Here is a 15,000-nt window from a genome sequence, read left to right as displayed (position 1 = left end):
GGTGCGGACCGTGTTGTCGGCGGCGGTTGATCTGCTAAAGAAGTGAAATCAGTTTAACGATTTAAATGTGTTTCTTTATCGATTAGATTAAAACCCTCTCCGGACATTAATCCCTCCTCACGCTGCTTTCTGGCCGCTCAACTCGCTGGTAAATCGGACTCTTTGTTTTCTGTCTGTCGGTGAAAATCCGGGTATCTGGTGTTAGCTAGCATGTTAGCTTCTGAGGGAACGTTGCTTCTTCAAATAATAAAGTGGGTCTTTTTAATTGAAAAACATTTAAAATGACCTTTTAGTGGAACTATTTGTTAAGAGACAGAAAGCTAAAAAAAAACACGCTTTATTAGGATATTTTATTCATTTATTATTAACTTAAAAACAATGCTTATATTTACAGGGTATTAAGGAATAAGGTTACATTTTCTCCAAACTAATAAAACAATAATGTTCCGAAAAGGTTTAATTCACTTAGAAGTACGCAGATTGTGTACTTGATTAAAAGTAGAAGTACTCAGATCTTGAGTAGAAGTAGAAGTACTCGGATCTTGAGTAGAAGTAGAAGTACTCGGATCTTGAGTAGAAGTAGAAGTACTCAGATCTTGAGTAAAAGTAGAAGTACTCAGGTCTTGTACTTCCATTACATTACATTACATGTCACTTGTTAGACGCTTTTATCCAAAGCGACTTACATACTCAATACTGTGGACAATCCCCACAGGAGCAATTTGGGGTGAAGTGTCTCAGGGACACAACGACATGCAGTGGGACTCGAACTTGCTATCCCCTGATTCGAAGATCAGCGCATTAACCCACTGCGCCACACGCCTCTTACTTGAGTAAAAGTAGAAGTACTCGGATCTTGTATTTGAGTAAAAGTAGAAGTACTCAGACCTTGTACTTGAGTAAAAGTAGAAGTACTCAGATCTTGTACTTGAGTAAAAGTAGAAGTACTCAGATCTTGTACTTGAGTAAAAGTAGAAGTACTCAGATCTTGTACTTGAGTAAAAATAGAAGTACTCAGACCTTGTACTTGAGTAAAAGTAGAAGTACTCAGATCTTGTACTCGAGTAAAAGTAGAAGTACTCACGTCTTGTACTTGAGTAAAAGTAGAAGTACTCAGATCGTGTACTTGAGTAAAAGTAGAAGTACTCAGATCTTGTACTTGAGTAAAAGTAGAAGTACCAGAGTGTAGGAATACTCTGTTACAGTAAAAGTACTGCATTCAAAATGTTCCTCAAGTAAAAGTATAAAAGTATTCTCATCAAAATATAGTGAAAGTAGCGACAGTAAAAGTAGTCATTGTGCAGATTGGTCCATTTCAGAATAATATATATGATATGTTTTATAATGATTGATCATGAAAGTGTTCTCAAAGCTGGTAAAGGTGCAGCTAGTTTGAATGACTTTGTATACTGCAGGGTAGCTTGTGGATTTACTCCAGGTGGAACTAAAGTCTGATTTAACACTTGGTTATATTTCACATCATTCATCCACATCTGTGAAGTAACTAAAGGTATTAAATACATGTAGTGGAGGAAAAGGTGGTGACACCATATCTGATATATATCATTATATATTTAACTTTTAATTAAAAGCTACTCTGCACAGTTTTTAATGTATATAAGGTACACTGTGTTGATATGTCTCTGTCCCTTTAGATATCTGAAATGGAGAGTATTTTATTTTGTTTAAATACTCTTCTGAATACGTGTCTTTCTGTGATATATCTATCTTTGGTTATAATGGTTATAGGGTCACATCGCCTCTTTTAACAACTTAGAAATGGGTTTTCATTTAGAGAAAATACACCCTGAGTAACTTGATGAATGATCAAAACTCAAGTCATTTTTATTAATCTGTATTTTCATCTTTCTTGTTGTCATAGAAACCGTTTGAAAACATTTTATTTTATATCTGTTTCCTGCAGAGATGTCGTCCGGAGAGCCGCTCTGTGAGCTCCTGCTGAGGGGGGAGGAGACAAGGAGGGAGGTGGGCTGCCAATGGGAGAGTCCAGAGGAGGAGACGAGGAAGGAGGAGACAAGGAAAGAAGTGGGCTGTCAGAGCGACTCAGCAGAACGGAGAGACGCTGCTGTCCAGGTGGATCTGCTGAGTCAACAGCTGGGCTGGAGACACTCAGGTGAGACACATCAGTAGTTAGTGTCTCTACTTTAAAGAGTCCTCTCCTGCTGATGTTCAGGTGTATATCAGTATGTAGTGTCTCTACTTTAAAGAGTCCTCTCCTGCTGATGTTCAGGTGTATATCAGTATGTAGTGTCTCTACTTTAAAGAGTCCTCTCCTGCTGATGTTCAGGTGTATATCAGTATGTAGTGTCTCTACTTTAAAGAGTCCTCTCCTGCTGATGTTCAGGTGTATATCAGTATGTAGTGTCTCTACTTTAAAGAGTCCTCTCCTGCTGATGTTCAGGTGTATATCAGGATGTAGTGTCTCTACTTTAAAGAGTCCTCTCCTGCTGATGTTCAGGTGTATATCAGTATGTAGTGTCTCTACTTTAAAGAGTCCTCTCCTGCTGATGTTCAGGTGTATATCAGTATGTAGTGTCTCTACTTTAAAGAGTTCCTCTCCTGCTGATGTTCAGGTGTATATCAGGATGTAGTGTCTCTACTTTAAAGAGTCCTCTCCTGCTGATGTTCAGGTGTATATCAGTATGTAGTGTCTCTACTTTAAAGAGTTCCTCTCCTGCTGATGTTCAGGTGTATATCAGTATGTAGTGTCTCTACTTTAAAGAGTTCCTCTCCTGCTGATGTTCAGGTGTATATCAGTATGTAGTGTCTCTACTTTAAAGAGTCCTCTCCTGCTGATGTTCAGGTGTATATCAGTATGTAGTGTCTCTACTTTAAAGAGTTCCTCTCCTGCTGATGTTCAGGTGTATATCAGGATGTAGTGTCTCTACTTTAAAGAGTCCTCTCCTGCTGATGTTCAGGTGTATATCAGTATGTAGTGTCTCTACTTTAAAGAGTCCTCTCCTGCTGATGTTCAGGTGTATATCAGTATGTAGTGTCTCTACTTTAAAGAGTCCTCTCCTGCTGATGTTCAGGTGTATATCAGTATGTAGTGTCTCTACTTTAAAGAGTTCCTCTCCTGCTGATGTTCAGGTGTATATCAGGATGTAGTGTCTCTACTTTAAAGAGTTCCTCTCCTGCTGATGTTCAGGTGTATATCAGTATGTAGTGTCTCTACTTTAAAGAGTTCCTCTCCTGCTGATGTTCAGGTGTATATCAGGATGTAGTGTCTCTACTTTAAAGAGTTCCTCTCCTGCTGATGTTCAGGTGTATATCAGTATGTAGTGTCTCTACTTTAAAGAGTTCCTCTCCTGATGATGTTCAGGTGTATATCAGTATGTAGTGTCTCTACTTAAAGAGTCCTCTCCTGCTGATGTTCAGGTGTATATCAGTATGTAGTGTCTCTACTTTAAAGAGTTCCTCTCCTGCTGATGTTCAGGTGTATATCAGGATGTAGTGTCTCTACTTTAAAGAGTTCCTCTCCTGCTGATGTTCAGGTGTATATCAGTATGTAGTGTCTCTACTTTAAAGAGTTCCTCTCCTGCTGATGTTCAGGTGTATATCAGGATGTAGTGTCTCTACTTTAAAGAGTTCCTCTCCTGCTGATGTTCAGGTGTATATCAGTATGTAGTGTCTCTACTTTAAAGAGTTCCTCTCCTGATGATGTTCAGGTGTATATCAGTATGTAGTGTCTCTACTTTAAAGAGTCCTCTCCTGCTGATGTTCAGGTGTATATCAGTATGTAGTGTCTCTACTTTAAAGAGTTCCTCTCCTGCTGATGTTCAGGTGTATATCAGGATGTAGTGTCTCTACTTTAAAGAGTTCCTCTCCTGCTGATGTTCAGGTGTATATCAGTATGTAGTGTCTCTACTTTAAAGAGTTCCTCTCCTGCTGATGTTCAGGTGTATATCAGGATGTAGTGTCTCTACTTTAAAGAGTTCCTCTCCTGCTGATGTTCAGGTGTATATCAGTATGTAGTGTCTCTACTTTAAAGAGTTCCTCTCCTGCTGATGTTCAGGTGTATATCAGGATGTAGTGTCTCTACTTTAAAGAGTTCCTCTCCTGATGATGTTCAGGTGTATATTTTACATGTTTTTATAATAAACCTCGGTTCTCTCTCAGGTTCCTCTGAGGTTCTGCTGCAGTGTTTCGCAGTGAGGTCAGACGGTTCTGACGGGGTTCTGCTGCAGCACTGCACCAACCGGACCAGAACCAGAACCATCAAGCCCCCCCGCAGGAGGAGCCCCCCCCCCTCCCCTGAAGAGGAGGGGCCCCCCCCTGAGGAAGAAGACCCCAAAACAGAGTCCGGTGCAACGAGGGCGCCGCAGGGGGTCGGCTGTCACTGACCCCCCCCAGGAGGAAGAGGAGGAGGAGGACGAGGGAGAGGGAGAGGAGGGAGAGGAGGAGGAGGAAGGTGACCCCATCTGGACTCCAGCTGAAGGAGGTGAGACCCTCAGACCGAGACATATTATTTAATTCATTTAAAATATATTTGTATGTATTATTTACCATTTTCTAAAATAAAAAAAATACATTGTATTTTCTGTACGATCTATTTTTAGACTGTAATATAATAACAGTATTTATGTTTATTTATAATAATTTACTTTAAACTATGAACTCCTTCCTCTCTGATATCCCCCCCCCCCCCTCTTCAGATGACTCTGCCTCGCCTCCCTCGTCTCCCCAACTGGACTCCGACTCCCAGCATGCACCTCTGCGCCCGGTGAAGCTGGAGCCGGGCAGCACCATGTGTGAGGTGTGTGGCAAAGTGATGAAGAACAAGGCGAGCCTGGCGCGCCACTCCTTCATCCACACGGGTCAGAAACCCTTCGCCTGCCACCTGTGTGAGCTGCGCTTCAACCGCAGAGACAACCTGCAGCACCACCTGACGCGCCTGCACCCCGAAGGTGCGAAACATCGCCAGAAACATCGCCCGGCGCCCGCGTGGCTGTGCTCCGCCTGCGGGAAGACCTTCAGCTGCCGATCACGCCTCAAAACGCACGAAGTCATCCATTCGGGGGTGAAACCGTTCCGCTGCGATTTGTGTCCCAAAGCTTACATGAGAACCAACGATCTGGAGCACCACAAGAAGATCGTACACGTGGACGTTGACGGTGGCGAGAAACCGCCGCCGGTTAGCTCGTTGCTGTGCGATTTCTGCGGTAAAGAGTTCCCGTGCCGCTCGCAGCTCGCCGTGCATTTCCAGGTTCACACGGGCGAGCGGCCGCACCTCTGCGACATCTGCGGGCGGAAATTCGGACGCCAGTATCAGCTGAATCGCCACAAGATCCTGGTTCACAACAACACCACGTTGGACAGCAACCACGCGCCGCCTGACGCTCCGTTCCCCTGCAGCGTCTGTGGGAAGCGCCTGAAGTCGGAGGCGCTTCTCGCCGCGCACGGTCGCATTCATTCTGCAGAGCGAACGCACCGATGTGTCCTCTGTCCGCGCAGCTTCCACCGCGCCGCATCCCTGAAGCAGCATCACGACCGCGTTCACCTCAGAAGCAACAGCAACGGGGCGCAGAATCACAACCGCCGGAAGAGCGTGGCGTCATCCAAAGAGTTCCCGTGTTCGATCTGTGGAAAGGTTTTCAAGTTCCGCTCGTTGTTGTCGAGTCACGCTCTGATCCACAGCGACCAGCGGCCGTACGGGTGCGACTTCTGCAGCCGAAGCTTCCGGCGCCTCGGACATCTGAAGCGCCACCGAGAGGTCGTCCACGCCAACGGGGAGCGGCCCGCGCAGTCCTTCGTCTGCCACATCTGTGGGAAAGACAAGAAGTGCCGCTCGCAGCTGCAGCGCCACGTCATCATCCACACGGGGGAGCGGCCGCACGGCTGCGAGCTCTGCGGCGCCAGGTTCAACCGCAGCGGGAACCTGCAGCAGCACAGGAAGCGCATGCATGGAGAGGGGGGGGAACCCGCTGAGGACGAGGAACCGCACATCCTGTTCGACGACGACATGATGCCGGCGCTCGCCTACAAACAGGAAGAGACGGTGGTGGCTGTCGGCGACACGATCTGCGAGGAGATAGAGGAGCAGATCGGTCCCTGAACACAACGTCTGCTTTAGAACTTTGACTTTAGAACTGATGAACCTGGAGCTGACGCGTGTGGTTCTGCAGGAGAACGTGTGGTTGTTCTGCAGGAGAACGTGTGGTTGTTCTGCAGGGGAACGTCTGGTTGTTCTGCAGGAGAACGTGAACGTGTGGTTGTTCTGCAGGAGAACGTGAACGTGTGGTTGTTCTGCAGGAGAACGTGAACGTGTGGTTGTTCTGCAGGAGAACGTGAACGTGTGGTTGTTCTGCAGGAGAACGTGAACGTGTGGTTGTTCTGCAGGAGAACGTGTGGTTGTTCTGCAGGAGAACGTGAACGTGTGGTTGTTCTGCAGGAGAACGTGCGGTTGTTCTGCAGGGGAATGTGCGGTTGTTCTGCAGGAGAACGTGCGGTTGTTCTGCAGGGGAACGTGCGGTTGTTCTGCAGGGGAACGTGCGGTTGTATAGAAAAAGTGAGTGCATTTCTTGTGAGTTCGTCTTAAAGGTGACCTCTGACCTCTGAATGAAAGCTCTCATAGAAACTGAATAATCTGATTATCCAGAGATCTTTTCTCCAAACTGTTTGATTGAAAGGAGAATTAAAGACTTCACAAACGTTTCTCTGTCACATCTCTCTCCTTTCTTTTTGGTGTTAAACACGTACAAATATCTGCTGGTTATTTCTCTGAACACGGGACAGTTTCACCGTGAGGTACTTCCTCTTGATTCAGATTAAATAACAGGTCATTGATTATTAAAGAGTTATAATAAAGTGGCATACTATATCGTTTATTCACACATTTTCGACATTTCGTTTTTGTGACTTTTTCAACTCTCGATACTGACTTTATCCACTTTTTCAATACGCTATAGAGTGGCGAAGTCACGCCCATCTACTTCCGCCCCATGGGACCTTATTTCGGAAAAAATTATGCATTGAAGTCAATGGGGAGAGAAAACTTATCTTTCGATCCCGTTTGAATTGTGCCATGAATTACACATATGATGTTTGTCAATCTTACAAAATAATTTCCATGTCAAAAAAGTCACAGTTTGTCGTAAAACTGTTGAAATATAAGACTATGAAAAATACGCAACTAGAAAGACTACAAATCCCAGAGTCGCGTAAGTGATGTCACAATTGTTTTCCTCCACTAAGATCTAAGATCAGCGCCATATAGATATAATCTATCTATATGGCGCTGGCTAAGATAAGATAACTTTAACAAGATGCCTGTGTGCTTAGTACCAGGTTGTTATCATACCAGCAATGGGTCTTGCTCGTTCTTTCGCTTCCCGTCTGATGAAAGGACCAGGAGTGGCTTGATCAAGTTAGCTACCTAGCTAGTAGCTAGCACGTTAGTTAGCATTACAGCCTTGTCATTTTTATTAGCCTTAACATGAAGTAACATTAAGTAACCCAAAATGTTAAACAGTAAGAGTAGTAGTCATATTTCGTGAACCCTTTGAAGAGTACTGTCACCGGTGTGATCATTCTATAATACACCATTTAAGCCCGGGGGAGAAATGCTAACGCTAACGCTAGCGATCTTCTCTACTTCATGCTATCTGCACAAATGGTTGACATTAAACATTAAAACGACCAGGCAGTTCAGAGAGAATCAAAGGAAGGCAGGCAGGCAGCTTTGCATGACATTCTTCAGGACGTGTTTCATTGTGGTGATAGTGAGGGTAGTCAATCGTTTTGTTGACAAGACAGTAGTGACGGCCATCTTGGTGACGTGTGTTGTTGACCAGAGATGTAGTTCTTTGAGCGTTTCACACAAACAAATGTGTTACTTCACAGTTTTACGACATTTTTTTTTTTTGACTTGCAAAATTATCTTTTAAATTGACAAACATCATATGTGTAATTCGTGGCACAATTCAAACGGGATCGAAAGATAATCTTTCTCTCTCCATTGACTTCAATACATAATTTTTCCGAAATAAGGTCCCATGGAGGTCCACCGGAAGGGCAGGGACTTCGCCACTCTATACTCTGACTTTATCATGTGAAATGATTTTCCATGTAAAACACAACACATGTCATTTTCCATTATCAACAAACTGATTTAAGTTTTTTTTTAGAAACTTTATTTTTTGCACATAACACAGAACATTTATTGACACATGACAGTCTTTGGCTGCTGGAGATTGAGGTGAGATGTAATTGGTTAAAAGCTTTAACAGGTTGAACTTTCTAAAGGACGTTTTATTCACAGAACATGTGAAAGGCGTGAGGAACCTCCCGTACAGAGTCAGTCAACCCTGGCTGATGTAGTCGGACACATCCAGGCCGGAGCTCTGGTTCTCCAGGTACTCCAGCACAACGTCTCCCCCGTTAAAGAGGGGCGTTTCTGGGTGAGAGAGCAGGGACAGCAGGGTGTCGTCCATCTGGAGAGCCTCGCCCGTCTGAGGGTGGCACAGACGCAGCTTCTACGAGACAGAGGAGAGAGATTCAAGTCAAGTGTATTCAAATGTGTGTTCAGATAAGCAAAAAGAAATGTCACACAGTCGTTTTCAACATAAAATACTATGATTCTTTTTGGGGGGATATCTCTGCGACACTTTTAAAATTATATTTTGGACATCGTATAATAACCTTTTTGACATACAATGCTAATTAAACACATGTAATTGTGCCACCATGTTGTTTAAGACATACTTTAATATTTTTAAACATATTACACTTGGACTATTTTTGACAAACTATCCTATCGATACTCAACATGCTAGTCTGACTTTTTTGCTATACTATTTCTCTTTCCGATTACAAGCTAATGCAACATGTTTTGCATTTAAATGGGAAAAAGTCACAGGATAGCATATCAAAAATATCATACAAAATGTATTTAAAATATATTAAAGTAGGTATAGTACGTTTCAAACATCACGGTAAAACGATTTTTCATTAGCATTGTATGTAAAAAAAATGTAAGTAAAGCATGTTGTAATTATTTTTTGTAAAGTTCATATTATACTTTCCAAAAGATAATTTTAAAAAAGTGTAATGTTGTAAACAGCAGAATGTCTAGTGTGCACGCAGAGTTGATTTCTCTGTTGTTGTTCCTCCCAATCCGCCTTAGAGATGTTAGCATAAGCTGGCGCACATTGCTTCCCCCTTGACCTGTAGAAACCATTTGTTGTTGAAAGAAAAATCATTTCTCGTGAGGCTTAAATGCAAAAGTCTGAGGATATCCTGATCAGGACGGGCTGGATCCGGGAACTGGTTTAAAATATTCCTCACTGCCTGCAACCCCATCTCTGTATCCATATTAGTGTAGAAACTAACATCCATCGGGAAAAATGGCTCAACCAGCTTAAGTGTCCTTTAAATAACTTTCATGCGGGATGGAAAGGGGGTTGAGGTGATAATCCAACCACTCTGCCACATGGTAGCTTTCGCTGTCACAATCGGAAACTATCGGCCTACCAGGAGGCATCCGGTGGGGAACAGGGCTCCGGAGTACCCTAACCCTAAGGTCACATGCTCCTCACCTTGGCGGTCAGGATGTTGTTGCTGTTCTTCAGACTCGCCAGAGAAGCTGCGTAATCCACCGCCTTCCCCACGCTCCACTTAGAACAGAAGAACATCGGCTGGCTCGAGGCTTTGGAGTCCTTCGGGAGATAAACCTGTAAATATGTCCTCTCCGCCTGATATGAGAATATGAGAATACGAGAGAGAGAGAGGTGGAGAACATTACATAACATATACAGCAGACGGTATCAAGAAATCAAACAAGTTATCACACACAAATAGTAGAGACACTACATACTGATATACACCTGAACATCAGCAGGAGAGGACTCTTTAAAGTAGAGACACTACATACTGATATACACCTGAACATCAGCAGGAGAGGACTCTTTAAAGTAGAGACACTACATACTGATATACACCTGAACATCAGCAGGAGAGGACTCTTTAAAGTAGAGACACTACATACTGATATACACCTGAACATCAGCAGGAGAGGACTCTTTAAAGTAGAGACACTACATACTGATATACACCTGAACATCAGCAGGAGAGGACTCTTTAAAGTAGAGACACTACATACTGATATACACCTGAACATCAGCAGGAGAGGACTCTTTAAAGTAGAGACACTACATACTGATATACACCTGAACATCAGCAGGAGAGGACTCTTTAAAGTAGAGACACTACATACTGATATACACCTGAACATCAGCAGGAGAGGACTCTTTAAAGTAGAGACACTACATACTGATATACACCTGAACATCAGCAGGAGAGGACTCTTTAAAGTAGAGACACTACATATTGATATACACCTGAACATCAGCAGGAGAGGACTCTTTAAAGTAGAGACACTACATACTGATATACACCTGAACATCAGCAGGAGAGGACTCTTTAAAGTAGAGACACTACATACTGATATACACCTGAACATCAGCAGGAGAGGACTCTTTAAAGTAGAGACACTACATACTGATATACACCTGAACATCAGCAGGAGAGGACTCTTTAAAGTAGAGACACTACATACTGATATGCAGCAGAGGACTCTTTAAAGTGGGGTCTTACCTGTGGAAGCCCCTTGTCTCCCGCAGCATGAAGCTTCAGTTTCATTAAGGCCACTTTAGCTGCTGTGGTGCTGCTCTTCGCTCCTCTTCGTCCTTTAGCCTTAGATGTGTCCTTTGCCTCTGAGGGGACAGACAGACGTGCAGCATGCTAGGAACACTCCTGTTTGAATGCATGCTTCAACATGAAGCTCTCTGTGGCTCTTTTCTTGCTCCGGACTAATAAAGGAATTCTGATCTGAGAACAAATACTGCCCCCATGTGGACAAATACGGAATCACATTAGAAATGAAGTCGGGATAGAAACTGTGAAACTCACCTACGATCTTTTGCACCAGCTCTTTGGTGGCGGCCATTCGAGGCTTCTGGACCTCCAACTTCTCACACTCGTGATCATCTTGGTGACGGTGGCTGTGAGGCAAGAAGAAGAGACAAATGTTAGTTTACAGAACAATAAATGCATCCCTTTTTATTTCACTACAAAAACTTAATAAATAATAAATAAATATGAAACCCTCTGGTCTCACATGCAGAGCACACAGGGACATTAGGCCTCTGCATTTAACACATCCTAGCACCAGGAGTCTAGCGACCCTACAGCTCCCAGTCCAAGCCCCGACTGACTGAGCCCCTGCCGGACTCTAAATCTTGCCCAGTATCTATGTCTCTACTCCTGATATAAGACACAATAACTTCAGAAGTGACACTGCAGTGAGATATCAGGTCTTGTTTTTAGACAAAGCATCATCTTGTTAAGTCAAAAGATCTTATTTTGAGTCGTATCTCAGATGAAACACATATTTATTAGGAAATCACCAACTAACGTCAGGAAACAGGAAACTTTTGAGCATTTGCGACTTATTTTGTAACACAACATGTCCTAAAATATAGTTCACAATGAGTTCTCCTGCTGATTACAAGATGTGATTTATCTAAACATCACTTCTTATTTCAAGACATCTCACCAAGCTCATGTTCACTTGTTCTATTGGCAGATCTTTTTACTTATTTCAAGTGAAAACACCTTGTTTTGATTATTCTTTAACTTGTTGTTGGAGCAGCATGTTCTCCAGTGAAGGTTTACAGAAAGTAGAACGTACGCCAAACAGAGCTGTCTCTCACACTGCGGACAGACGACAGGCAGCAGCTCCTTCCCTCTGCAGTCTTGAAACGAACACGGATAACTTGTGTTTCCTCCAGTCGTCCGAGGCTCCTTCTTCACCGGCTCCTGGTGAAAGAAAAGGGTCACAACATGTAAACAACCGAGCCGAAACACGTGATCTAACGTTAAAACAGTGTGTTTCTAAATATGCAACACAGCGTACCTCCGAACACGAGTGGGCCTCTCTGCTCCTGTGATCGATGCTGAAACAAAATATATAATTAATCAGAAACTAGAAGTAGTTAAAGCATCAAAGTTCATTTCATGACATGTTTTATTTAATGCAACTTCATACGGTTACTTCCCTGTAGTTCAGAGAAACATATTGTGCATTTAACACATAAGTATATTTAAGAATTGGGACAATGTGTACTGAAGATACGTGGTGAGCAATGACTCAATCCTGTTGGTGGGTTATGTGCAACGTTATTACTTATAAACAAATATATCTGACGGATCAGCTGATAATATGAGAATGTAGCAGAGGTGTGAAGTAACAAAGTACATTAACTGAAGTATTTCATTACAATTCAGGGGTACATGGGGTACTTTTACTCCACTACATGTATTTAATACCTGTATTTTAGTTACTTTACAGATTTTGGATGCTAATACTTTTCTACTTGAGTAACATTTTGAATGCAGGACTTTTACTGTACCAGAGTATTGCTTCACTCTGGTACTTCTACTCAAGATCAAGACCTGAGTACTTCTACTCAAGTAAATATACAAGTACTTATTCCCCCTCTGAAGAAAATGATAATTATTTTAAAGCCCTTTGTCTTTCTTAAAGTTATCTTAGAATAAATACTTTTTCAACTGTATTTAATTTATTGCTGAATTCTTACCAGAAACTTCCGCGGCACAGATCACAGACAAACGGGAGGAAATCTGGATGAGAAGAGAACAAGCGTCAGTCTGAGAGGAAGAACTTAAAAACACTGAAGCCTCAAACATATGGCGTTAACTTCTGAGAAACACTTATTAGTTTAATGTATGGACTCACCAAAGACAACCCTGAATACCACTTTTAGTTAATAACATCCTTATTTTATGTTAAATCATTTACATACACAAATCTACATTAAAGAACGTGAGCCCCTTAATGAAATGAGTTTCTTTACTTTACTAATAATAATAATAAGTCATGGTATTTATTTGAGCTCTTTTCCCAGTGCTCAAAGTTCTTTACATTACATACTTGTGATACATCAATACTGTGGACAGGGCACTACCTAAACTGTTAAGACTAATTAAAGAACACATGGAAAGCCACTGTTTGTATGTAATCTGTATTTTTACATCTAGTCTGTTTTTCCCTGTCTTTTGTTTGCACCTGTTCCTTGAGAGAGATACATACTTTGAGGAATACAATACTCAAAATACTTTTTGCAGCAACAATCGACAGCACATGAGCATAGCTTTGACATTAAATGATGGTGGATATACAAGAAATAACCCTAAAAACATACTTTCATGTAATCTATTGTATATAGTTTCCCAGTTGAGTTAGCCTAAGGAGGCTAGTAAACATTACAAAGAGGGATTCTCTACTCCTAAATAATATCCGTAAACTAATGTTACAGCCTCAGAAAGTACCACAACTACTAATGACTAATTAAACACACTTTGCCAACCATATTGTATAAGTAATAACAACTCTACCGTTGGCGTTTGATGCCAATTATAACAGTTTGGTTAGCAGTTAGCTTGCTAGTTATGAGCTAGTTTACCAAACAAATCCAGGTCATGTGATTTTGTGTTCCCATGACAACATGTCCAAGATGTCCATGTGCAAGACTAACACATGTGACCGAACTAGCTACATTTCAAAAGCTTTTTTTTCAGGTAATTTAGCTGATTTAATTATATTGAGTTGATATGTTCTTATTCTTCAAGAATCCAAACTAATTTAAACCAAAAAATCATCCTCGTTAATGAATTATAAATAAGAGTTATTTTACCATTATAGTCCAATGTGACGTAAATGTCAAATTTCAGATATTTGACACTAGGGGGGGTCAGAAATATGTTTTAGGTGGTCTATTTAGTCTAAATTATGTTCCCCTTAATTTCCCCAAAAGTAGTTATTATGGGTTAACATTAAACCATACTTTAGTTGAATCTATATTGTATATATTTCCCAGTTGAGTTAGCATAAGGAGGCTAGTAAACATTAGAAAGAGGGATTGTTTACTTCTAAATAATATTCTCAAACTAATGTTATAGCCTCAGAAAGTACCACAACTACTAATGACTGATTCAAAACACTTTCTCGGAAGTATTGTATTAGTTTGAACAACTTTACGCTGTTGTTTGATGCTAATTATAACAGTTTGGTTAGCAGTTAGTTTACCAAACATTTAACGCTAACGCCGGTTAGTTAGCTCACATGCTAACGAAGCTAAAGAGCCGTTAGATTGTGTTTCTTCTCAACACAACTCCAGAATAACAACACAGGTTAATAAATGATCTTATTGTGAGTGAAAGGAGAGGATACACACCGTTTTGGTGGCAGGAATCGATCCGGCAATGCTTCCCGATGTTCAGTTCAGCCATGATTACAAGGCGAGTGTAAAACAGCTGATGAAGTAAACAACGCTTCTCTCTTCTTCGGTGGTTTAATGGCAGTAGGCGATAGGCGCAACACCATCTAGGCGCAACACCGCCACCTGCTGGACGAGAGTGGAGCAGGAGATTGGCAGGAAAAAAACAATACAAATAACTAAATACATGAGAAAGAAAACAACATTAAATCTTCTCTATATTGTCGGTTGAGCTGAAGACATGTTTTAACGGTCTAAATACTTCCTCTGATGTCAACACGAACTTTGACCCCAGCAGTGAAACCACGTGACCGAGTTTCACCCACTACGACCATGGATGTGACTACAACTGATTTATTTGTATTTACTTTGTTGTAATAGTGTAAGAGTATTAACGTACTCCTTTATATTTAATAATAAAAACAAATTAGTATTATTTTCTTACCTAAAATAAAACGTTAGAAACTTTTTTTTATTGTACCCGCTCTGTCAGGTGTCATGACGTCACTCAGGTGTGAAAAGTGTGTTGAAACCACGTGACCGAGTTTCACCCACTACGACAGATTTATATTTATTTACCTTATTTTGAATAGTGTAAGAGTAATAATGTACCCCTTTATATTTAATAAGGAGTTTTTTATAATCATTTTCTGACAATAAATAAAAACTTTTAAATCTTTTT

General features: G+C 41.6%; 2 protein-coding genes across 2 annotated transcripts; one reads left to right on the top strand and one right to left on the bottom strand.

Moving 5' to 3' along the window:
• Positions 1-7: 7 nt before the first annotated feature.
• LOC117496407 (zinc finger protein OZF-like) lies at positions 8-6,675 on the top strand. Its single transcript, XM_034148067.1, has 4 exons — positions 8-148; positions 1,925-2,134; positions 4,141-4,462; positions 4,677-6,675. Exon 4 carries the CDS (start codon positions 4,769-4,771, stop codon positions 6,074-6,076), a length of 1,308 nt encoding a protein of 435 aa, XP_034003958.1. The 5' UTR covers positions 8-148; positions 1,925-2,134; positions 4,141-4,462; positions 4,677-4,768; the 3' UTR covers positions 6,077-6,675.
• A 1,461-nt stretch (positions 6,676-8,136) lies between these two features.
• zfand1 (zinc finger, AN1-type domain 1) lies at positions 8,137-14,410 on the bottom strand. Its single transcript, XM_034148065.1, has 8 exons — positions 14,277-14,410; positions 12,621-12,663; positions 11,936-11,975; positions 11,711-11,838; positions 10,930-11,021; positions 10,615-10,733; positions 9,558-9,713; positions 8,137-8,495 (listed from the first exon to the last, which is right to left on the bottom strand). The coding sequence occupies exons 1-8, from the start codon at positions 14,329-14,331 to the stop codon at positions 8,322-8,324; spliced, it is 807 nt and encodes a 268-aa protein (XP_034003956.1). The 5' UTR covers positions 14,332-14,410; the 3' UTR covers positions 8,137-8,321.
• Between the last annotated feature and the right edge of the window lie 590 nt (positions 14,411-15,000).

Source organism: Trematomus bernacchii, unplaced genomic scaffold (genome assembly GCF_902827165.1).
Source record: "Trematomus bernacchii unplaced genomic scaffold, fTreBer1.1, whole genome shotgun sequence".
Lineage (NCBI taxonomy): Eukaryota > Metazoa > Chordata > Actinopteri > Perciformes > Nototheniidae > Trematomus > Trematomus bernacchii.
This window is presented reverse-complemented; position numbering and strand designations above follow the sequence as displayed.